The sequence below is a fragment of the Oncorhynchus mykiss genome, chromosome 17, assembly GCF_057628025.1.
Source record: "Oncorhynchus mykiss isolate SJ-2025 chromosome 17, ASM5762802v1, whole genome shotgun sequence".
NCBI lineage: Eukaryota > Metazoa > Chordata > Actinopteri > Salmoniformes > Salmonidae > Oncorhynchus > Oncorhynchus mykiss.
The window spans coordinates 58,199,671-58,222,577 of record NC_143038.1 but is presented as its reverse complement, the minus strand read 5'-3'; the positions used below and the strand labels follow the sequence as shown (position 1 = coordinate 58,222,577).

The 22,907-nt window shown below is 43.5% G+C and overlaps 1 protein-coding gene across 10 annotated transcripts; it reads left to right on the top strand.

Moving 5' to 3' along the window:
- Window positions 1–6,830: 6,830 nt before the first annotated feature.
- LOC110494567 (host cell factor 1) lies at window positions 6,831–22,360 on the top strand. 10 transcript variants are annotated; one of them, XM_090206080.1, is made up of 28 exons: window positions 6,831–7,196; window positions 8,342–8,542; window positions 9,186–9,334; window positions 9,502–9,662; window positions 11,664–11,872; window positions 11,987–12,071; window positions 12,203–12,309; window positions 12,560–12,739; window positions 12,877–13,101; window positions 13,383–13,531; window positions 13,636–13,815; window positions 13,944–14,159; window positions 14,559–14,663; window positions 14,770–14,986; window positions 15,073–15,203; window positions 15,545–15,683; window positions 15,823–16,034; window positions 16,182–16,502; window positions 16,641–17,082; window positions 17,191–17,324; window positions 17,545–17,809; window positions 18,120–18,401; window positions 18,530–18,624; window positions 18,737–18,871; window positions 19,410–19,595; window positions 19,748–20,045; window positions 20,193–20,259; window positions 20,363–22,360. In XM_090206080.1, exons 2-28 carry the CDS (start codon window positions 8,347–8,349, stop codon window positions 20,400–20,402), a joined length of 4,926 nt encoding a protein of 1,641 aa, XP_090062206.1. In that variant the 5' UTR covers window positions 6,831–7,196; window positions 8,342–8,346; the 3' UTR covers window positions 20,403–22,360. The 10 variants fall into 10 exon arrangements, with proteins under 10 accessions (XP_090062206.1, XP_036806545.2, XP_036806546.2 ...); XM_036950650.2 differs by having other exon boundaries at window positions 17,188–17,324; XM_036950651.2 differs by having other exon boundaries at window positions 14,556–14,663.
- The last annotated feature ends 547 nt before the right edge of the window (window positions 22,361–22,907 follow it).

Below are 22,907 nucleotides of genomic sequence, written 5' to 3'. Positions count from 1 at the left end.
AACCTTTCAAGGATATATCCCTCTGCAACCAATGGTTCAACTTCTTTTTGTTTTTTTCAATAATAGGTATGAAATTTTATGAGCATCTTTCCTGTTGATCCTTCGATACAGTAATCCCAAGGTATGTTACTTTTTCCTTGACTGGAATATTGCATATACAGTGGGGAGAACAAGTATTTGATACACTGCCAATTTTGCAGGTTTTCCTACTTACAAAGCATGTAGAGGTCTGTAATTTTTTATCATAGGTACACTTCAACTGTGAGAGACGGAATCTAAAACAAAATCCAGAAAATCACATTGTATGATTTTTAAGTAATTAATTTGCATTTTATTTATATAAAGAGTTTTAATAGTACTACAAAATAATTCCCCAAAACCAAATTTCTCAAGGGAGAGAAATAGAAACTCATGTTCCACTGTATTGAAGGCTTTATAAAAGTCTAAAAAGACAATAAAACTATCTTCGAAGATTAGATTAGAATAGTCAATAACACCAGTCGGATATTATTAGATATATGTCTATTCGTCAAGAAGCCAGATTGGGTTTCTTCTATAATTGAGTCCAATACTGCCTTTATTCTTTTTGTAAATATAGAGGCTAATATTTTGTAGTCGTTATTGAGCAGACAGATTTGGATGCCAATTATCGAGGAGAAGCAAGTCTTTCTTGGGCTTAGGTATTAATGTAATCAGACCTTGAGTCAAACTGGGAGGGAGAGCATTATTTGCAATCAAATCAAATCAAATGTATTTATATAGCCCTTCGTACATCAGCTGATATCTCAAAGTGCTGTACAGAAACCCAGCCTAAAATCCCAAACAGCAAGCAATGCAGGTGTAGAAGCACGGTGGCTAGGAAAAACTCCCTAGAAAGGCCAAAACCTAGGAAGAAACCTAGAGAGGAACCAGGCTATGTGGGGTGGCCAGTCCTCTTCTGGCTGTGCCGGGTGGAGATTATAACAGAACATGGCCAAGATGTTCAAATGTTCATAAATGACCAGCATGGTCGAATAATAATAAGGCAGAACAGTTGAAACTGGAGCAGCAGCACGGTCAGGTGGACTGGGGACAGCAAGGAGTCATCATGTCAGGTAGTCCTGGGGCATGGTCCTAGGGCTCAGGTCCTCCGAGAGAGAGAAAGAAAGAGAGAAGGAGAGAATTAGAGAACGCACACTTAGATTCACACAGGACACCGAATAGGACAGGAGAAGTACTCCAGATATAACAAACTGACCCTAGCCCCCCCGACACAAACTACTGCAGCATAAATACTGGAGGCTGAGACAGGAGGGGTCAGGAGACACTGTGGCCCCATCCGAGGACACCCCCGGACAGGGCCAAACAGGAAGGATATAACCCCACCGACTTTGCCAAAGCACAGCCCCCACACCACTAGAGGGATATCTTCAACCACCAACTTACCATCCTGAGACAAGTCTGAGTATAGCCCACAAAGACCTCCGCCACGGCACAACCCAAGGGGGGGGGGGGGGGCAACCCAGACAGGATGACCACATCAGTGAATCAACCCACTCAGGTGATGCACCCCCTCCAGGGACGGCATGAGAGAGCCCCAGTAAGCCAGTGACTCAGCCCCTGTAATAGGGTTAGAGGCAGAGAATCCCAGTGGAAAGAGGGGAACCGGCCAGACAGAGACAGCAAGGGTGGTTCGTTGTTTCAGAGCTTTTCCGTTCACCTTCCCACTCCTGGGCCAGACTACACTCAATCATATGACCCACTGAAGAGATGAGTCTTCAGTAAAGACTTAAAGGTTGAGACCGAGTTTGCGTCTCTGACATGGGTAGGCAGACCGTTCCATAAAAATGGAGCTCTATAGGAGAAAGCCCTGCCTCCAGCTGTTTGCTTAGAAATTCTAGGGACAATTAGGTGGCCTGCGTCTTGTGACCGTAGCGTACGTGTAGGTATGTACGGCAGGACCAAATCAGAGAGATAGGTAGGAGCAAGCCCATGTAATGCTTTGTAGGTTAGCAGTAAAACCTTGAAATCAGCCCTTGCTTTGACAGGAAGCCAGTGTAGAGAGGCTAGCACTGGAGTAATATGATCAAATTTGTTGGTTCTAGTCAGGATTCTAGCAGCCGTATTTAGCACTAACTGAAGTTTATTTAGTGCTTTATCCGGGTAGCCGGAAAGTAGAGCATTGCAGTAGTCTAACCTAGAAGTGACAAAAGCATGGATGAACTTTTCTGCATCATTTTTGGACAGAAAGTTTCTGATTTTTGCAATGTTACGTAGATGGAAAAAAGCTGTCCTTGAAATGGTCTTGATATGTTCTTCAAAAGAGAGATCAGGGTCCAGAGTAACGCCGAGGTCCTTCACAGTTTTATTTGAGACGACTGTACAACCATTAAGATTAATTGTCAGATTCCAACAGAAGATCTCTTTGTTTCTTGGGACCTAGAACAAGCATCTCTGTTTTGTCCGAGTTTAAAAGTAGAACAATTTGCAGCCATCCACTTCCTTATGTCTGAAACACAGGCTTCTAGCAAGGGCAATTTTGGGGCTTCACCATGTTTCATTGAAATGTACAGCTGTGTGTCATTCGCATAGCAGTGAAAGTTAACATTATGCTTTCGAATAACATCCCCAAGAGGTAAAATATATAGTGAAAACAATAGTGGTCCTAAAACGGAACCTTGAGGAACACCGAAATGTACAGTTGATTTGTCAGAGGACAAACCATTCACAGAGACAAACTGATATATTTCTGACAGATAAGATCTAAACCAGGGCAGAACTTGTCCATGTAGACCAATTTGGGTTTCCAATCTCTCCAAAAGAATGTGGTGATCGATGGTATCAAAAGCAGCACTAAGGTCTAGGAGCATGAGGACAGATGCAGAGCCTCGGTCCGATGCCATTAAAATGTAATTTACCACCTTCACAAGTGCCGTCTCAGTGCTATGATGGGGTCTAAAACCAGACTGAAGCATTTCGTATACATTGTTTGTCTTCAGGAAGGCAGTGAGTTGCTGCGCAACAGCCTTTTCTAAAGTGTTTGAGAGGAATGGAAGATTCGATTTAGGCCGATAGTTTTTTATATTTTCTGGGTCAAGGTTTGGCTTTTTCAAGAGAGGTTTTATTACTGCCACTTTTAGTGAGTTTGGTACACATCCGGTGGATAGAGAGCTGTTTATTATGTTCAACATAGGAGGGCCAAGCACAGGAAGCAGCTCTTTCAGTAGTTTAGTTGGAATATGGAATAGTATGCAGCTTGAAGGTTTAGAGGCCATGATTATTTTCATCATTGTGTCAAGAGATATAGTACTAAAACACTTGAGCGTCTCTCTTGATCCTAGGTCCTGGCAGAGTTGTGCAGACTCAGGACAACTGAGCTTTGAAGGAATACGCAGATTTAAAGAGGAGTCCGTAATTTGCTTTCTAATAATCATAATCTTTTCCTCAAAGAAGTTCATGAATTTATCACTGCTAAAGTGAAAGTCATCCTCTCTTGGGGAATGCTGCTTTTTAGTTAGCTTTGCGACAGTATCAAAAAGGAATTTCGGATTGTTCTTATTTTCCTCAATTAAGTTAGAAAAATAGGATGATCGAGCAGCAGTAAGGGCTCTTCGGTACTGCACAGTACTGTCTTTCCAAGCTAGTCGGAAGACTTCCAGTTTGGTGTGGCGCCATTTCCGTTCCAATTTTCTGGAAGCAATGCTTTCAGAAAATACCTACAACAGAAATGGGGCTAACTGTTGAGAAAAAGTTTTGTAAAACTCAGTAGATATACCATCAGTCCCAGGAGACTTATTATTTTTCGGGTGTTAAATAGAATAAATTATCTCTTCAACTATAATAGGGTCATCACACTGTTCCCTCTCAGCCTCCCCAATTGTTTTCACATCCCCCAGAGAGTCAAAGAAAAGAGTTGAGAAAACTTCACAATACTTAGAACTATATAAATTCCTGTAGAAGTTGCAACTAAAGTTAGAGATTAATTTGGGATCATCTGTGATGAGACCAATAGTATTTAAATGTTGAATTGTATTATTTTTGGAGTTGTATTTTTCTAACCTGAAAAAATAAGATGAATTTTGTTCACCCTTCTCTAGCCACTTCTTCCTAGATCTGACTGCTTTCAGTTTATACATATCATCCAAGTTGTAGCTCAAACAGAACAGATTTGTCATCCTCTGAGAGACTTTCAACAGGCTTTTGAACAAGAGCGGTGATCTTTGTAATTACACTTTCTTCTTCAGCTCTCCTCGTCTTGGCAAGAATACTCCCATATTTTGTTATATACTCCCATATTTAAAAAGCTCCCAGTTATTACTGTATGAATTGTCATTTATAGCTTTGTTCCAGAAGTGTGTAATTAAATTGTTTATCTCCATCTTGACCAACTCATCTTTTAATATAGAGCTATTAAGCTTCCAGTTGGATGCTCTGCCAAGGCCATTATCAGAGATAAAACGTTTAATGTCAATATAAATAGCTCTATAATCAGTAAGGGGAGTGGCAAGGATGTTAACAGAAATACCCTGTTTATCAAAACATTTAGACACCAGCCAAAAATATATGCATGATTGTCTGGAACGTGCCTTATTACTCTAAGTGAAAGACTTGTCATTAGGAAACTTTACTCTCCAAATATCTATAATACCAAGCCTTTCCATAAACTGCCTCAAACTTGTATTCATAGAAGTGGACTGTCCCGGAGGCCATCTATCAATTAAATTATTCTGAGAAATATTAAAATCCCCAAAGCATTAGGGAACATTAGGGAACTTGGTTAGCCAATGGAGAATACGCTTTTCTAAAGATTCAAGTAACTGATAATTTTCAAGTTTGGAATTGTACCCATACATGTTAGTAATAATAATAATGATGTTGTTACAGTTGATAACAAGACAAAGTAAGTGACCAAAAGTGTCACAGTCGGAGTGCAAAATACTTCCATTGAAATGATTCTTTAGAGTGATAACTGCAGCAGAGTGTTCAGAACCATGAGAGAGCCATACATAATTTCCCCACTGAGATCTCCAGAAGTTGACGTTGGTAGAAACTGAATGAGACTCTTGAAAATAGCATTGAGTGAAACTATACACAACAACAAAGTGGAATAGACAACAGAAAGTATTACGAGCTAAACAACAATCGCAAATAAGATGGAAAAGAAACCAGTGTTGCACACCATATAGATATAAATGATTGAGTGAGAATAGTTTAGCATAACAAAGATAACTCCCAGAACAAGAAACAACAAAGAGCTTGCTCACTGCCTATACTGCAGGTAAAAATATCAGAAGTGAGAGAACAAGTGAGAGAACAAATAAAATAGTAAATATCCATTACTCCAGTAGTCCTGTGCAATTAGAACGAAAGTTAAATCACCTTAGAGCCGGGAGTGGGATCTGCTCACATCAGAGGTAGCTATCTAGGTAGCCTATGTTGACCACCAGGCACAGTCTATGACTGTCCTCAAGGAGGAAGGTTGATTTCGGATCCGTTGATGAAAGCGCGCCCTCCGATAAAGTAAGCCGTTTTCCCATCTTTTCCCACAGCTGGCCACAGTTTCTCTCTCCTTTCTCTGTCTGCTTTCGAGAGGTCTTCAGCAAACCGCAGGTTGTTGTCGTGGACGAAGGTAGATTTCTTGGCTGCTTTCCAAGTGGCATCCTTGTAGAACCGTGATGTGAACTGGAGAATGAAACCTCTGGGCATGGAGTCACCCTGCCTTCTCGTGCCGAGGCGATGTACAGTGTCGATAACATCTGTTAGCTTAGCCTTCTCCTCAGGTAGGATAGCTCGGCAGACTTTGATGATCTCTTGCCGCACATTCTCCTCATCTGCCTTGGGAACTCCCTACAGTCTCAGATTCCACCTTCTGGAGTAGCTTCCAAGTTCCGCGATTCTTCTTTGACACAAGACCATCTTTCCCTCCTCCTTTTCAACTCGCTTTTCAATGTGGGCGACCTTCTTCTTATTAACATCCTTGATTTCCATGCATGCAAAGGCAACAGTTTTTGCTAAGCTTTCGATTTTAGTTACGTTGTCGCCGAGCATTTTCTCTATGGCATCTCTGTCATAGAGTCTGCCAGGCCAGTATAGTTGTGGCAGTTGTCAATCAATATTTTGCCTCCTGTGTAACAACATTGGATGATGCCTGAGCATTGCTAGCTGAGGAGGTAGCCAAAAGATATCTCTTTCTGTCGGCACTCTGTTAAATTTAGGAAAATATAATACAAATTATCAATAACCTGGTGTTTTTAGCAAACAACGTATTAATTTGGTAGTTCAAAATAATACACATTCACTATCTTTCAAAAGTTGGTATGCAGAGCTCGGTAGGAAGTGTGTGCTCAAGCTGCTGACTTGGAGCCTTCCTTAGCTAAACAGGTGGGGCCCCAAACAGAGCCCCACCAAACAGAGCCCCACCTGACGTGTCGCCACTGTACTGTACTAAGGAAATTGTGTTTCCATAGCTAGGGCTGACAGTGAGGACTTGTGAAGAGCTCTGCATAATCAAACAAGTTGCATTGTGAGGTGGGTATTAGTTAACCACTGTTTTAGCCTGTGTATATGAACGCTGAAAAGTGCCAGTGGCCCACTTTGGGTAAACCCTGCCTGGAAATGCGCCATGGCTTTGTCACTTATTGAAAGTGTGGGGGGGTACATGGCAATTAGCATCCACTGGGTTGTTGAATGGTACTGTATAGTCCCCAAAAATAAAATGTTCATAATGCACAGTTGATTTTGTGTTTTGTTATACGTAATTTAGGGAACACGTGTACTAATCGTGTACTAATTAATCGTGTACTAAACTGAGAGAAATCTGCAATGAGTTTGTTGTGTAGGCCGCCATCTTTAGTAGGGGACAATGTAGCCTGTGCAAGTATGATAACTTCCAACGAGCTAAAGAAAATGTTTCAATGTCTAAATGTAAATGCCCATTTCAAATATCTCAAACGAAATGGTGTAGGTTGTTTTGAATTGAAAATGCACGGTTAGTTTACTCTAATATGCATTAATTGATACAGGTTCTATACCAGTCGCCATGTTTGTTTTGGGTGACGCCAAATCGCTGTATTTTCCTCCACTTTTGGTTGTCAAGAAGATGGCAGCTTCCAGGCAGGCATGAGAGGGAATACTTAATCACAAATCGAATGAACTTGGACTAGTGATTCAAGAATAGACCCTGAAATCATCTCATTGGAAATAGTGCGTCGAACGAAGTAAGTAATTCGTATTATGGACATCAGGTTTTGTGACTATAGGGGTTTTGTTGTGGCAGACTGCTCGGCCATTTTTCTTGAGGGAGCTTAAATGTAGGCCGATTTCAGACACGGCATGATAAATGACAACACGTTGTATGATATTGAATATAATTCGGCTTATTTGAATACGATATATGTTGAATTTAATTACACTGGCTATATAATACATGTATATTTATCTAACTGAATTGCATGTAATCGGTGCATGACGCTGTACTAGTACCGTTTCCTCGCAAGCTAGCATTATTAGCCAGCTGGCTACGTTAACCTAGCTAGTTAGCCATTACTCTATTGTGGATGCGCGGTTTTGTAATTGATGTGTTGCGAAAATTCCCCATTTCAAGTGATGGTGTGCATCTGACTTGTATTCGATTCCTATTTAAAGGTGTATATAATGTTAATGTGAAGCAGACGCGGCGACAGATTGAATGAATGTGACAATATGGCGACTCCCAGAGAAGCATGAAAATAGCAATCCACAGTAAACAGGGGTCTAATTACAAATGCTTTACGAGTATTTAATTGTGGTAGACTTCATCCACAGATTTACCAATATGGCTTTAGTGGGACATGGCTGGTGTACGTTCTTGGTGAAGCAGTAGCTAAATTAAGGTTTAATCTAACACCGGTATTATTTGTCTTTTTCATTTGTATTCTCTTCCGCCACTTTTCAGACTGGCGGAGGTTTGTTTGGTTGTTACAAGATGGCGGCTCCCATGGAGTGGCACTCTGATTACTTCAGAGTTTTAACTGCAAAATGCTACGGCAAAAAACATGACATTTAGAAGGAAATACAATACACCTTTGTTACAGGTTGAGTTCTGGTGTCGAATACATATTTATAAGTATATTTAGTTAGTATTGTGGTAATAATAGCCGGCTTTTCCTTTTTGTGAAGCGTTAGTAAAAATGGCTGCTTCCCTGGAGTTTACAATTACAATATTATTTTTCACATGCATCGGTTTTGGTCCCAGCAATCGATTGCACGTGCAGTCTTCACTTTGCAAAATGTGTTTTGGCTTCACTTCAACAATAGACCTGATCAGAACTTGTCAATATTGTTTTGGAATGCTCTTTTAGCTCTATTTTTTTCCCATCTGAAGAGGACATGACATTTCCTGGTTCAATGGTGTCTGGGACCACAGGCTCAACTCTGCAGCCACGATGGAAGCGGGTTCTAGGATGGTCTGGGCCTGTGCCTCGGCCAAGACATGGTCACAGAGCCGTTGCTATAAAGGAATTGATGGTGGTTTTTGGAGGAGGAAATGAAGGAATTGTGGATGAATTGCATGTCTACAACACAGGTAAGATAATTTAGCGGGAAATGTAGCCTGACATATTACCTGAGAAACTGTCGCCGTCTGGTGGTACAGAACTGAAAGCGCACAAATAAAAATGGCGCGCTAAAATAAAATGGACGACAGGAGTATTGTTATGAACACTAAATTATGCTGTATCACATGTGCATGTTGTAATGGATGCACGCAATTTCTGTTCACATGACTACTGATATTTTCCTGAGTAGGAAAGTTAGTTAGGACTATTTGAACATTTTGTTCACAAGAAAGACAGTTGATTGCAGCAATTCACATGTTTTATGATAGTGTGACTCATGTAGTCAATTTGTACAGCTATACATTCTTCTTGTTGTCTATGTTTAGTTTTTATGAGGGAGAAATTATATTACAATTGACATTTCAGTTGTTGTTTTTCATCTTTGGGTTATTTCAGATATAAGTACAATGTATAGAATATACAACATGCACTTCTCAGGTGACAGACCTGGCCTGAAGATGCAGGCTGCATTTGTCAGAGATGCTTGGATCGTGCTCAAGTAAATATTTACTCAAAAGAGCATTCGCTTCACACCTCACATCATAGGCCAACCTAGCACTTGACCACCCAACACTGTCACACACAGACTAACCTCTACTTAATTTAATCTAGCAACAAACCAATGGTTTATCCCTGCGGTTCGTGGTGATATTCCCCCTGGATGTGCTGCATACGGTTTTGTTTGTGATGGCACCCGGCTTCTGGTTTTTGGTGGAATGGTGGAATATGGAAAATACAGCAACGATCTCTATGAGCTACAGGTAATAGCATGCTTACAGCACACTCTCACTCTAAACATTGGTAGCAATAAAACCAGAGCTAAAATGGCTGTCTTTAAGTACTTATGAATAGATTATTATGTTTACTGGATTACAGCATGCTATCTATCGTCTTTTGCATTTTTTCTTGTATGCTTTTTCTTGTTCAGGCCAGCAGATGGGAATGGAAAAAGTTGAAAGCTAAGTCTCCCAAAAATGGCCCACCTCCCTGTGCTCGACTTGGTCACAGTTTCTCTCTGGTGGGCAACAAGTGCTTCCTATTTGGAGGGCTGGCTAATGACAGCGAGGACCCCAAAAACAACATCCCTAGGTACAGTTGCCGTAAGCAGGAGACGTGAAATGTGACCAGTGGAGTAACAAGAAAAACTAATGGGGCGGCAGGTAGCCTAGCTGTTAAACGTTTTGAATCTCTGAACCGACTCGGTTAAATATTTGCCGCTGTGCACTTGAGCAAGGCACTTAACCCCAATTGCTCCTGTAAGCCACATGATTAGAGACGGCTAAATTACTAAAATGTAAATGCTGTGGAATGGTTTGTAGTAAGCACTTCTTGACTTGGGCAGGAGCTCACTGGAGCTGAGAACCGGCTCCTCAAATATTATGCTGCTTAAGCGCCTGTTCCTCTTATAGAATATTATCTCTAAAGTATTGTGGAGCTCCTGCACCTAAATATAAACATTACCAGCACCCAAAATGAGCACCGGCACCTACACAACCATTCAAAAGTTTTAGAATACCTACTCATTCAAGGATTTTACTTTATTGTAACTTTTCTACATTATAGAATAATAGTGAAGATTTCAAAACTATGAAATAACACATGGAATCATTGAGTAAAAAAAAGTGTTCAACAAATCAAAATATTGAGTTGTTTCAAATAGCCATCTTTTGCTTTGATGGCAGCTTTGCACACTCTTGGCATTCTCTCAACCAGCTTCACCTGGAATGCTTTCCCAAAAGTCTTGAAGGAGTTCCCACATATTCTGAGCACTTGTCGGCTGCTTTTCCTTCACTCTGCGGTCCGACTCATCCCAAACCATCTCAATTTGGTTGATGTCGATGGATTGTGGTGGCCAGGTCACCTGATGCGGCACTCCATCACACTCCTTCTTGGTCAAATAGCCCTTACACAGCCTGGAGATGTGTTGGGTCATTGTCATGTAGGGGGAAAAAATGATCATCCCACTAAGCCCAAACCAGATTGGATGACGTATCGCTGCAGAATGCTGTGGTAGACATGCTGGTTAAGTGTACCTTGACTTCTAAATAAATCACAGTGTCACCAGCAAGCACCCCTACACCATATCACCACCACCTCCATGCTTTACGGTGGGAAATACACATGCAGAGATCATCCGTTCACCCACACCACGTCTAACAAAGACATGGCGCTTGGAACCAAAAATCTCTAATTTGGACTCCAGACCAAAGGACACATTTCCACCGGTCTAATGTCCATTGCTCGTGTTTCTTGGCACAAGCAAGTCTCTTTTTGTTGGTGTCCATTAGTAGTGGTTTCTTTGCAGCAATTTGACCATGAAGGTCTGATTCACGTAGTCTCTTCTGAACAGTTGATGTTGAGATGTTACTTGCAGTTTGTGAAGCATTTATTTGGGCTGGTAACTCTAATGAACTTATCCTCTGCAGCAGAGGTAACTCTGTGTCTTCCATTCCTGTGGCGGTCCTCATGAGAGCCAGTTTCATCATAGCGCTTGATGGTTTTTGCGACTGCACTTGAAGAAACTTTCAAAGTAATTTTTTTCCCAAAGTTATCCTGATTGACTGACCTTCATGTCTTCAAGTAATGATGAACTATCGTTTCTCTTTACTTATTTGAGCAGTTCTTGCCATAATATGGACTTGGTCTTTTACCAAATAGGGCTTTCTTCTGTATACCACCCCTACCTTGTTGCAACACAACTGGCTCAAATGCATTGAGGAAAGACATTCCACAAATTCAGTTTTAAGAAGGCACACCTGTTAATTGTAATGCATTCCAGACGACTACCTCATGAAGCTGGTTGAGAGAATACCAAGCGTTTGCAAAGCTGTCAAGGCAAAGGGTGGCTATTTGAAGAATCTCAAATATAAAATATACTTTGATTTGTTTAAACCTTTTTTGGTTATTACATGATTCCATGTGTTATTTCATAGTTTTGATGTGTACAATGTATAAAGTTGTACAAATAAAGAAAAACCCCTGAATCAGTAGGTATTCTAAAACTTTTGCTCTGTAGTGTATTTCAGTCCAAGTCAAGCACTGGCAGTAAGCAATTGGAAAGACATTCTGACTTAAATCTCTCATCACTAGATACCTGAATGATCTGTACACCCTGGAGCTTCGTGCTGGCTCCAGTGTTGTAGGCTGGGATATACCAATTACTTATGGCGTTTTGCCGCCACCTCGCGAGAGCCACACTGCTGTAGTGTACACAGAAAAGGAGAGCAAGAAATCTCACCTTATCATCTATGGAGGGATGAGTGGCTGTCGTCTGGGAGATCTATGGACTCTTGACATTGGTAGGCTCCTGAGTTAACAGTATTACCAAATTATTAACAGTGAACCCTTTGACATGACCGATTCATTAGAGTAAGAGACAATTTATTTTCTAAATGATCTTGCTCTGTCTGCAGACACCCTGACCTGGACCAAGCCATCGGTGAATGGCACATCGCCTCTGCCCAGGAGTCTCCACTCTGCCATCACCATCACAAACAAGTGAGATCTCTCTGAATACCTGTTGAAATGATCAATTCAGTGTCTGGGATAACAATCGGTTAAATCTCTCTCAGCAGTAACCTATTTGGTGACTGCTTGCTTCTGATTTCTTTGTCTGCCTCTCATTGTAGGATGTTTGTTTTTGGGGGATGGGTTCCCCTGGTTATGGATGATGTGAAGGTGGCAACACATGAGAAAGAATGGAAGTGCACAAACACTCTGGCCTGCCTAAATCTTGGTTTGTCTTCCCCATTTTCAGTTATTGGTGCTAGTACCTGCATTTAACCTTACATACTGTTGAGTAATGTTTATCTAGATTTGTGCATTATGAACTGACCTACTTCAACAAGCTCATTCTGAGTGAAACCATTCACTGTGACATTTCTAGGTATTCCCGTTTCCATTGATAAATGGCAGTGTCACCTGGTGGTCAAATTATATTATTGTCAGAAAATAAGATTGAACCCTCATGATTCTTTTTACCCCAGACTCCATGGCCTGGGAATCAGTGTTGATGGATACCTTGGAGGACAATATCCCCAGGGCCCGGGCAGGACATTGTTCTGTGTCCATCAACTCTAGGTTGTATGTCTGGAGTGGCCGTGACGGTTACCGTAAAGCATGGAACAACCAAGTCTGCTGTAAAGACCTCTGGTACCTTGAGACAGGTGAGTCACCTTTATTTTGCTAAGTTACTCTGATAAAGCAAACCCACATTATTTGCTCAACTGTGCTATTGGTAATGCTTACTTTGCTTCTGTTGATTGCTTATAAGAAATGTGACCATTTTGTCTTTTGGTTACAGAGAGGCCACACGCTCCCTCGAGAGTGCAGCTTGTCCGTGCCAACACCAACTCCCTGGAGGTGAGCTGGGGCGCTGTGTCCACCGCAGACACCTACCTGCTGCAGCTGCAGAAGTATGACATCCCAGCTGCTGCCACCTCCCCGGCCCTCACCGCCACCTCTTCTCTACCAGGGAACTTGCCCAAAAGCCCAGCTGCTCCCTCTGCTCAGAACCTACCACACACAGGTATCACTATGGTGCCCCAAGCTTCCTCCCCTACTATCCTTCCCAACATCCCCGGAAACCCGAAGACTGCCTCCACAGCTCGTGGGCCAGTTAAAACCATGCATGTCCTACTTGTTCTATGGAGGTTGTTCATACCAATTTGTGGACTATTGTCACAAATAATTTGCATTGTTCTCTTCTACAGCCCATTCTATTTCAATAATCATAGCCCAAAATGGTATTTAAAAAGAAGGCCTTGAGGGCTCTATACTGAACATTTAACATTTCTGTTGATTTGACAGCCATCTTGAAGGTTGCAGCCCCTCAGTCTGGCACAGGTACCTCCCTTGTCACTGTGCGAGCCAACCAGGCTGTGAAATCCCCTGCCACTGTGACATCACTTCCTCCAGGGGTTCGGATGATGGTTCCTGCCCAGACTGCCCAAGGAACGGTATTTACAGTTGTGAATTGGTTTGGTTATTGAAGGATAAAAACTTTTCAAGAGTAATGCCAAGAGAGTATTGTCTCACTCAAGACTATTTGTTTTCCTTTAAGCCAATCGGCAATAGCCCTCAGATGAGTGGCATGGCAGCTTTGGCTGCAGCTGCAGCAGCAACACAAAAGATCCCGCCCTCTTCAGGCACTGGGCTCAACCTTCCAGCAGGTGCCACCCTTGTCAAAACGATGGCTGTCTCCCCTGGCTCCACCACAGTCAAAATGTCATCTCCTCTCATGGTAAGACTCGTAAAATATCGGTCTGTGAAAATGAAACTCGCTGGCAGAATGTATGGGTTTGTCAGGCAGTCTCTGTCAAGGCCCAATTTAGAATTGACACCTTAACATTTACTATTTTCTGCTTCCAGGTCAGTAACCCAGCCACTCGCATGCTGAAGACTGCTGCAGCTCAGGTGGGCACAGCGACTGTATCATCGCCCAACCGACCCATCATCACTGTGCACAAGTCAGGCACGGTCACCGTAGCCCAGCAACACCAGGTGGTTACCACCATGGTGGGAGGAGTCACCAAGACAATCACCCTGGTCAAGAGCCCCCTTACTATGGGAGGCAGCGGCACTCTGGTGAGAGAATTTGACAGGAACAGGAAGGGAGTACTGGGAGAAAGAAGGCTGTGTGAGAAATGTCTCTCCTTATACACAATTTTATATGCATGCCATGAACTGAGTAATAGTTTGGCACACTTTGATTTATTTTTTTGGTCCCCCACCTGTGTTCATGTGACTCTTATATGGCCTAGGCATGAACTCATTATAGAAGATGTGGCTGTGGAAAACTCAGAGAAGGAACAGCACAGCTTGAGTTCATAGATCTGCATAACTGTCAGGGTCAGTTAGCATGGAATAATGTAGCTATCCACACTCACAGTTCAGTTGTTCACATAAGACACTGATCTCCTGACGCCAAATACAGTGATGTTTTCTGGTGACTCATAAACTTGAGTCTCTCTCCTATGTCAGCAGATCTCCAGCCTTGGCAAGATGATATCTGTGGTACAAACCAAGCCAGTGCAGACATCAGCTGTTACAGGCCAGGCTTCCACTAACCCTCTATCACAGCTCATACAGGTCAGCTATCTTCATGAGGGCAGGAAAAGGAGCTAACTAATACTTAATGGACAGGCTCAGCTGGCTTTCTGTTGATCATGTTCATAATCCACTTTTTCTCCCGTAGACTAAGGGTTCTCTCCCTGCTGGCACCATACTGAAGCTGGTGACTTCAGCAGATGGCAAGCCCACCACCATCATCACCACGTCCCAGGCAGGGGGCACAGGGAACAAACCCACCATCCTGAACATCAGCGGCATGTCGCCCACCACAACCAAACAGGGCACCACCATCATCAAGACCATCCCTATGTCTGCTATTATGAACCAGCCTGGAGCCACAGGTCAGAACCCAATGGTTTCATGTTTCAGGGACAATACAACGGGAGCATATGCTGACAGGTATTATTATTATTTTTTTTGATAACAGTGACCAGCAGCACAGGGAAGATGCCCTATACCATTCTCACCACCAAGATGATGACCACTGGCACTCCAGGCAAAATCATCACTACCATGCCTAAGCTTGGCACTGTAACTGGCCAACAGGGGCTGACACAGGTACCTCACAGAAATTACCTGTACAACCTCTTGTAGCAGATACATATTATTTATGAATTGTACAATATTTATAGGTGTTGAAGATGTTTCACAGTTTTTACATTGGTGCACTTTCCATTTTAAATATCACATGGCATTTATATTTAGTCGCATACGATACATCTCCTACAGCAAGGCCTTTGGAGCAGTTGAAATGCTTGAGTAGTTCTGTGAACTATATTAGGATCTGCTCTGATTGGTGCTACTAATACATTTGGCTCTATCAAATGTTTTGCCCCAGTAGAGGAGTTTTTTAGTGCCCCCTAGTGTCTCAATTATACCTCCCCCTTGGTGGTTTTAAGGTGGTTTTGAAGGGCGCTCCGGGCCAACCTGGCACCATTCTGCGCACTGTACCCATGGGTGGAGTCCGACTCGTCACCCCGGTTACGATGACTTCTGTCAAGCCCAATGTAACTACACTGGTCGTCAAGGGAACAACTGGTATGGATGACATTTCATAATTATTCCTTGATTGAAGTTGGCAAATGGTCTGTTCAATTAATAAGTATGCAGTAAAAGAAATTCAGGCCAAGTTCCAGGTGTCTGCCCTTTTGAGTTGGTGGTTTATTTGTTCCCCAAGGTGTCACCACCCTGGGGACAGTCACAGGCACAGTCTCCTCCAGCCTGGCAGGGGGCAGTTTAGCCAGTGCCAATGCCTCTCTGGCAACACCCATCACCACCCTGGGCACCATTGCCACCCTGCCCAGCCAAGTCATCAACCCTACGGCCATCACTGTGTCAGCGGCCCAGGCCTGTCTGACCACAGTCACTACCCTGTCCACCTCCACCATGGTAAGACAGCTAGGGGCTATTCTTTATACAGAAATGTAGATGTAGCTCCAATTGATGTATTTACTGCCCAATGTGCCCATGCTGCCCAATGTGGAGCACTTTTTTAATGGGTTTTCTCAGTCAATACCTGATATTCTCTCATTGCAGTCGGTGAACCAGCCAACCCAGGTGACTCTCATCACCACCCCCAGCGGGGTTGAGGCCCAGCCAGTGCAGGACCTGCCCGTGTCCTTCCTGGCCTCCCCCACCTCTGAGCAGCCCTCCACTGAGGCCGGGGATGCCCCTGGTACTGTCACTATGGTCTGCTCCAACCCACCCTGTGAGACCCACGAGACAGGAACCACCAACACAGCCACCACTGCGTCTGCTAACATGTCAGTGTGCTCCAACCCTCCCTGTGAGACCCACGAGACTGGAACCACCAACACTGCAACAACCTCTTCCACCAACATGGGAGGGGCAATGAGGGTGTGTACAAGCCCTCCGTCAGAGACCCATGAGACGGGCACCACTAACACCTCGACCACCGCCCACTCCATCATGGGAACTAACAAAATGGATACTGTCTAGAATAGCTCATTATCTCTGTACTCCTCTACCCCTCAGGCAACCACCTCTCCTTACCCCGGAACCGCCACAGGCAACCATGGACCAGAGAACCTGCGCACCGGAACCACCATCACCCCCGCCACCGCACGCTCTAACATGGGCTCAGCCCAGACCGGCACTGTGCAGAGTCCCAAGCAGCCAGCCGTGGGCCTTACAGTTTGCTCTAACCCACCCTGCGAGACACATGAAACGGGCACAACCAACACTGCCACTCAGTCCTCGTCCGGCATGGGTAACGGGAAGACTAACACTGTGCAGAAAGTGTGCTCAAACCCACCCTGCGAGACCCACGAAACGGGGACCACCAACACCCCATCCCAGGCCAGTTCCAACATGGCTGGGAACCAGACAGGAACAGTGACGGTGCAGGGGGTGTGTTCAGACCCCCCCTGTGAAACCCACGAGACTGGCACCACCAACACGGCAACTACTGCCACAGGTATAACGCTAGAGTACATACTTGTTGTTTTCAGTGTTTTTATTTAAAAAAACAGGATCATGTTTTAGGGTTATTTCATGGACTGTGTTAATGCGTGTCCTACAGCAGATGGAGCAGACGGTGGCACCAGCAGTACAGAGACTCCCTCCACTACTGCATCAGGAACAACCCCAGCCACCATCCAGAGCAGAGCGATCACTACTGTGACCCAGTCCACACCAGCCCCAGGGCCCTCAGTACCTGTAAAATAACCACTAACAATAATTTGCCAGTCTAGACTACTGATGCACTAGCAATTTCAGAATTGTCATGCTAAAGGTTTAGTTATAAATCATATACTGGCATGGTTAGGAAAATTATCAGCAACTAATGCCAAAAATAAATGCATTATATGGACAATTCAGTCATCTTGGCAATTTTAATAATTTTCACTCTTGCTCATTTCTACCCTTGTATCTCCAGTCCATTTCTTCGATCACTGAGGGTGCAGCAGTTTCCACAGAAGATCCCATGCAGACTGATGCGGCCACAGAGGGGGGAGACACCGCTATGGAGACTGGGCTGCCCCCAGAGCTGATGTCAGAGGGACAGATAGGAACAGGTCTGTCTGCAGAGGAGCTGGCTGTGACTGCAGCAGCACAGGCAGCAGCACAGGCAGCAGCCACTGAGGAGGCCCAGGCCCGGGCCATCCAGGCAGTTCTCCAGGCAGCACAGCAGGCCACCATGAGTAAGTATGGCCCTCAGATTGTTGGCAAATTATAGAGATGAATTTCAAGACTTTACATGTGTGTGAAGACAACCACTACCCATTTACATTTTGGTAATTTAGCAGACGCTCTTATCCAGAGCGACTTACCAAAGCAATTAGGGTTTAGTGCCTTGCTCAAGGGCACATCGACAGATTTTCCACATAGTCAGCTCAGGGATTCAAACCAGCAACCTTTCAGTTACTGGCCCAATGGTCTTAGACCGTTGGCTACCTGCCGCCCCAACTGCCATAGTCTCACAATCAAAATGGACGTTCTCTGCATGCATAGACGAGGGTGATTCTGGCTCGGACAGACAGCAGACCACCACAATCCCCATCGTTCTGACCCAGCAAGAGCTGGCAGCCCTGGTCCAGCAGCAGCAGCAGCTCCAGGAAGCTCAGGCCCAGGCTCAGGCCCAGCAGCAAGGAAACGCCCAAGCCCTGCCCACTGAGGGCCTGGCCCCCGCAGACAGCCTGAATGACCCCACGTCTGAGAGCAATGGACACAATGAGATGGCTGCAGCCGCTTCCAGCGATGTGGCATCACTGCTGCCGCGCACCTCCACGGAGAGTAAGTCTTTCTCATATATATATATATATATATATATATATATATTTTTTAATTTTTTTTTTCCTTCTTACTGCTGGTGTTTTTCCAGGTCTTAACTTGACCTCTCTCTTGTCTTATTGACTCTGCAGCCCTGGCCCCCTCAAGCACATTTGCTGTTTCCAGTCCAGCCAACCTGCAACCTGCAGCTTCTCTAGCAGAGGTGGCCAATGGCATCGAGGGTGGGGTGAGTACCAATATTGGACCTGTTTTTATCCTGCCAGTTTGATGATCAGAATTTGAGAGGAACGTTGAATGGCATAGCATGTTCTCACTCCCTTTTTGTCTCTGTCATACAGAAGCTATACCCTCAACCAGCCCCTATCAAGACACTTGTAAAAAAAGAGAACCAGTGGTTCGATGTTGGAATCGTTAAGGTGACAAACATGGTGGTCACACACTTCTTCATCCCAGGGGATGATTCTCAAGTAGAGGTAAGCCTCAACGATGGATTCATCTCTCAAGTGTCACAGCGGTCTAAGGCACTTCATCGCTGTACCTGAGGCATCACTACAGACACTGGTTCGATCCCAGGCTGTGTAACAACCGGCCATGACCGGGAGTCCCATAGGGCGGTGTACAATTGGCCCAGCGTCGTCCAGGTTAGGGAAGGGTTTGGTCAGGGGGGCTTTACTTGGTTCATCGCTCTTGTGACGGGCCGGGCGCCTGCAGGCTGACTCCGGTTGTCAGTTGAACAGTGTTTCCTCCGACACATCGGTGCAGTTGGCTTCCGGGTTAAATGTGCGGTTGTTAAGAAGCCATGTTAGGCGGGTCATGTTTCGGAGGAAGTATGACTCGACCGTCACTTCTCCCTAGCCTGTTGGGGAATTGCAGCGATGAGACAAGATTGCAATTGGATATCACGCAAATGGGGAGAGAAAGGGGGCCAATTATTTTTAATGGATGGATTCATGCCTTTATGGCTTAGAGATCAGTGAGTTTGGTGCAGCACCAACGATGTGTGTGTTGTAGGATGACTCGGGCGCCATTCCAGACTATAACCAGATGAAGAAAATGGAGCTGCAGCCTGGCACAGCTTACAAGTTCCGTGTTGCTGGCATCAATGCTTGTGGTCGTGGTTCCTTCTCAGAGATCTCTGCTTTCAAGACCTGTCTACCAGGCTTCCCCGGAGCACCTTGTGCCATCAAAATCAGCAAGGTAAAACTATGCAAACTAGTCATGAAACAATTACTGTATTAGAACACCCTTGACAAATCACAAGTTGTCAAATTTTTCTAGTTTTGATGGAATGTTGATGGTATTTTTGCTGGTTTTGCATTAAAACAACAGTTCCATCTTTTTCCCCTCAGAGCCCGGATGGTGCCCACCTCACCTGGGAGCCTCCTTCGGTGACATCAGGGAAGATCATTGAGTATTCTGTGTACCTGGCCATCCAAAGCACCCAGACAGCTGAGCCCAAGACCTCCACCCCAGGCCAGCTGGCCTTCATGCGGGTGTACTGTGGGCCCAACCCCTCCTGCCTGGTGCAGTCCACCAGCCTTTCGAACGCCCACATAGACTACACCACCAAGCCTGCCATCATCTTTCGTATTGCCGCGCGCAACGAGAAGGGCTATGGCCCTGCCACACAAGTCCGATGGCTGCAAGGTGGGCAGATAGATTTTTTTTTTTTTTTTTAACTCTGCTGTTCAACCAAATGGAGCAGCGTCTTGTCAATCATAATTATGGTTGTACTTGATTGGGTTGTGTTTTTAAGTACGGTTTCTCTTGAATGGATTTCTCCCCCCTTTTCAGAGTCCAGCAAAGATGGTGCCTCGTCAAAACCTGCCCCAAAAAGACCAGCAGTGTCCTCACCTGATGTGTAAGTACCTTGTTCCATCTAGCCTACATTACATCACTCACTGGTCACTCGACAATGGCAAATTATCTTTAAAAATACATGTTTTGCTTTGTCTGCACTGTAGTAAGGCTGCTGGTCAAAAGAAAGCAAGAACGGACCAGTGAGATGGCCCAGATGGACCCCCCCCCTACTCGCTGTCCTTTTTGACCAGGAAGACTTCATCCTCATCCTGGCTTCACCCCATCTGCGAGTTGACCCACAACCAGCCAGCAACATAAGCAAAATGGCAGCAGAAACCCTAGATGAAAATCAACAAGAGAGAGAGAGTTCTGTAGGCAATACTTTTTTTTCTTCTAGAGCAACACAAATTAAAAAAGCACATTGTAGCTTTTATTTCATTAGTCTTTTTTGTTTATTTTCTTTGCTTTCCCCCTAGCTACTTTTATTATACATATTTTTGGCTAGTTTCCGTAGTTGTAGAGAAACATTTACAGCATCACAAGCTGTGAGCCGGCCTGAGCTTAATGTTACTTTTGTTTTTGAATATTTGGGGGTAGTAGAGAGAGAGAGAGACTACATGAGATGATGTACAGTTTGAGCATGTGCTGAACAGGAGGCAGTGTTGGTTTAGATGGGAGGAACAATCAAAACGGAAAAACAAAGCACTTTTCCTCAAAAGGGACATTTTTTTCCCCCCTCAAGCAGAAATGTTCTTCAATTAAGAAACCAATATATACAAACATCATACTGGACTCCAGTCTCCTGGTAATCTCATCACTGTGCTTTTGCCCCGAGATAAGGACTGATGGCTCTGAAGTGGAGAAAGGATTTAATGACAAAGGAAGACATTTGTAGAGGAACAGAGACTTTGCTACGACTGAGACTTGCAGCATACACACAACAAATATTGCAAAATCTTCCCCAAAAATTTGCAAGCAATGATGCAGATCTTTGCGTAGTTTATTTTTCTATTTTTTTAAGCTTTTCCCTGTGTCTATCACCATGCATTTTAAAACATCAACTACTTTTATTTTTGTAGTTTATTATTGTTCATCCCCATAGTTTAAGTGTTTGTGGGAAAAGGGTTGCAGTGCTGAGGTAGACACTATATTTTAAAATATTGATTTTGATCAGTTGTATGTTCTTGTTGTGTTGGAGTGTATGGAAAAATAAAGGCTTTTGTATTTGTCCTGACTAGGACCGCAAAACAGACCCGTGGAGAGGAGTACGTTTAGTTTACTACATCTTCCAATGCTCGTGTTGCTGTGTGTATGCCAAACATGGACAATTTAATGAAAAATCTTTTCAGTCCCACATTCCTTCCTTCCCACCCCAATACACCACCTTTCCAATCAGTAATCTGTATACGCTCTGCTTTTGGGGTCATTCATTTGAGTAAGCTACATTTATTTTAGACCAAGAAAGAATATATTTGGAGACTTGTTCCTTATACTGTTGAGGAAGATGTATGTGAAACCACCAAATAAAACATGTATTACATTTTTTTTAGGCTCTATTTTACCAATTACAGAAGGGAGATGTGCAGGTTATTTCTGAGAAGTTTACCTGTATATCTTTAAATTGGGATGTCTTGGTGGGAAGGAAGATGAATAGCCAGAGTTTAAACTCACTTGTAAATTAGTTCTTCCATAGCAAGAATAAAATATATTGGCCTTTTATACAATTACCTGTACCAAAACGTTTTTACATGTTGGTCATCTCTCGATTGCCTTTTGTGTCATGACTTATATATATATAAATAACATGGTGTGTGTGTGTGTATATGTGTCTCCCTGATCAATTGCTATGACTTGCTTTGTTAAACAGATTTGCTCAAAATTACATCAAGGTGCATTACCAGTACCAAAATATTTGTATTCAGGATCAATCAACCCATGGAGTTTTATAGAGAGGGAAGTCTTGGAGTGGTAATGATAGTTTTCAGAATGGAAACGGGTGAACTTGCTACCTCTCTTAGGATTGTAGTACTTGCACCTTGATTTCAAGTCTCCAGATTTACTTCTATAATGAAAACCCTATTTCATATACATCCATGATTTTGAGCGAAACTAGACATGCATGCAACCAAAGATAAAAAATAAAAAACTTGTTTGTTCCTTTCTATGTGGTATACAAATGTGTCTGTTCTTTTCTTCCACAGTACATTTACAGAGTCACTAATTTTGCACCCTTGTTAGGTCGGTCATCAACAGTGCTGAGTTCTCTGGACTTTTCCTCCCACACTGGGGCAGGTGCTGGTCTTAGCACTGACGCTTGACGTTGAGAGTTTCTTCCGGCTGTTTGAAAGTTATCTGGAATTGTCCTGTATTTTCCAATGTGTGTTTTTTGTACTGTAGGGAGTAATATATCGTTTATCAAATAAACTTGTTAAACATTCCAGTCATTGTGGGATACCTTGATACCAAGGTTATTATAGTTTTGCGTTTTAATATTAGTTTTTATTTCTACATTTTTTCCCTGAATTTCATTTGAATTTTTCTGACTTGTTTTATTTAGTTTGAGTTGTATACAAATATTTCAGTTTAGTTTTTATATTATTTAGTTATAGGGACAGAACATGTGCTGTACTGTTTTTGGGGCAATGTCACTACAGGTGGGCCATTATAAGGTGATAGGTCAGGTCATATGCTAGATTAGGTTTAAACTAT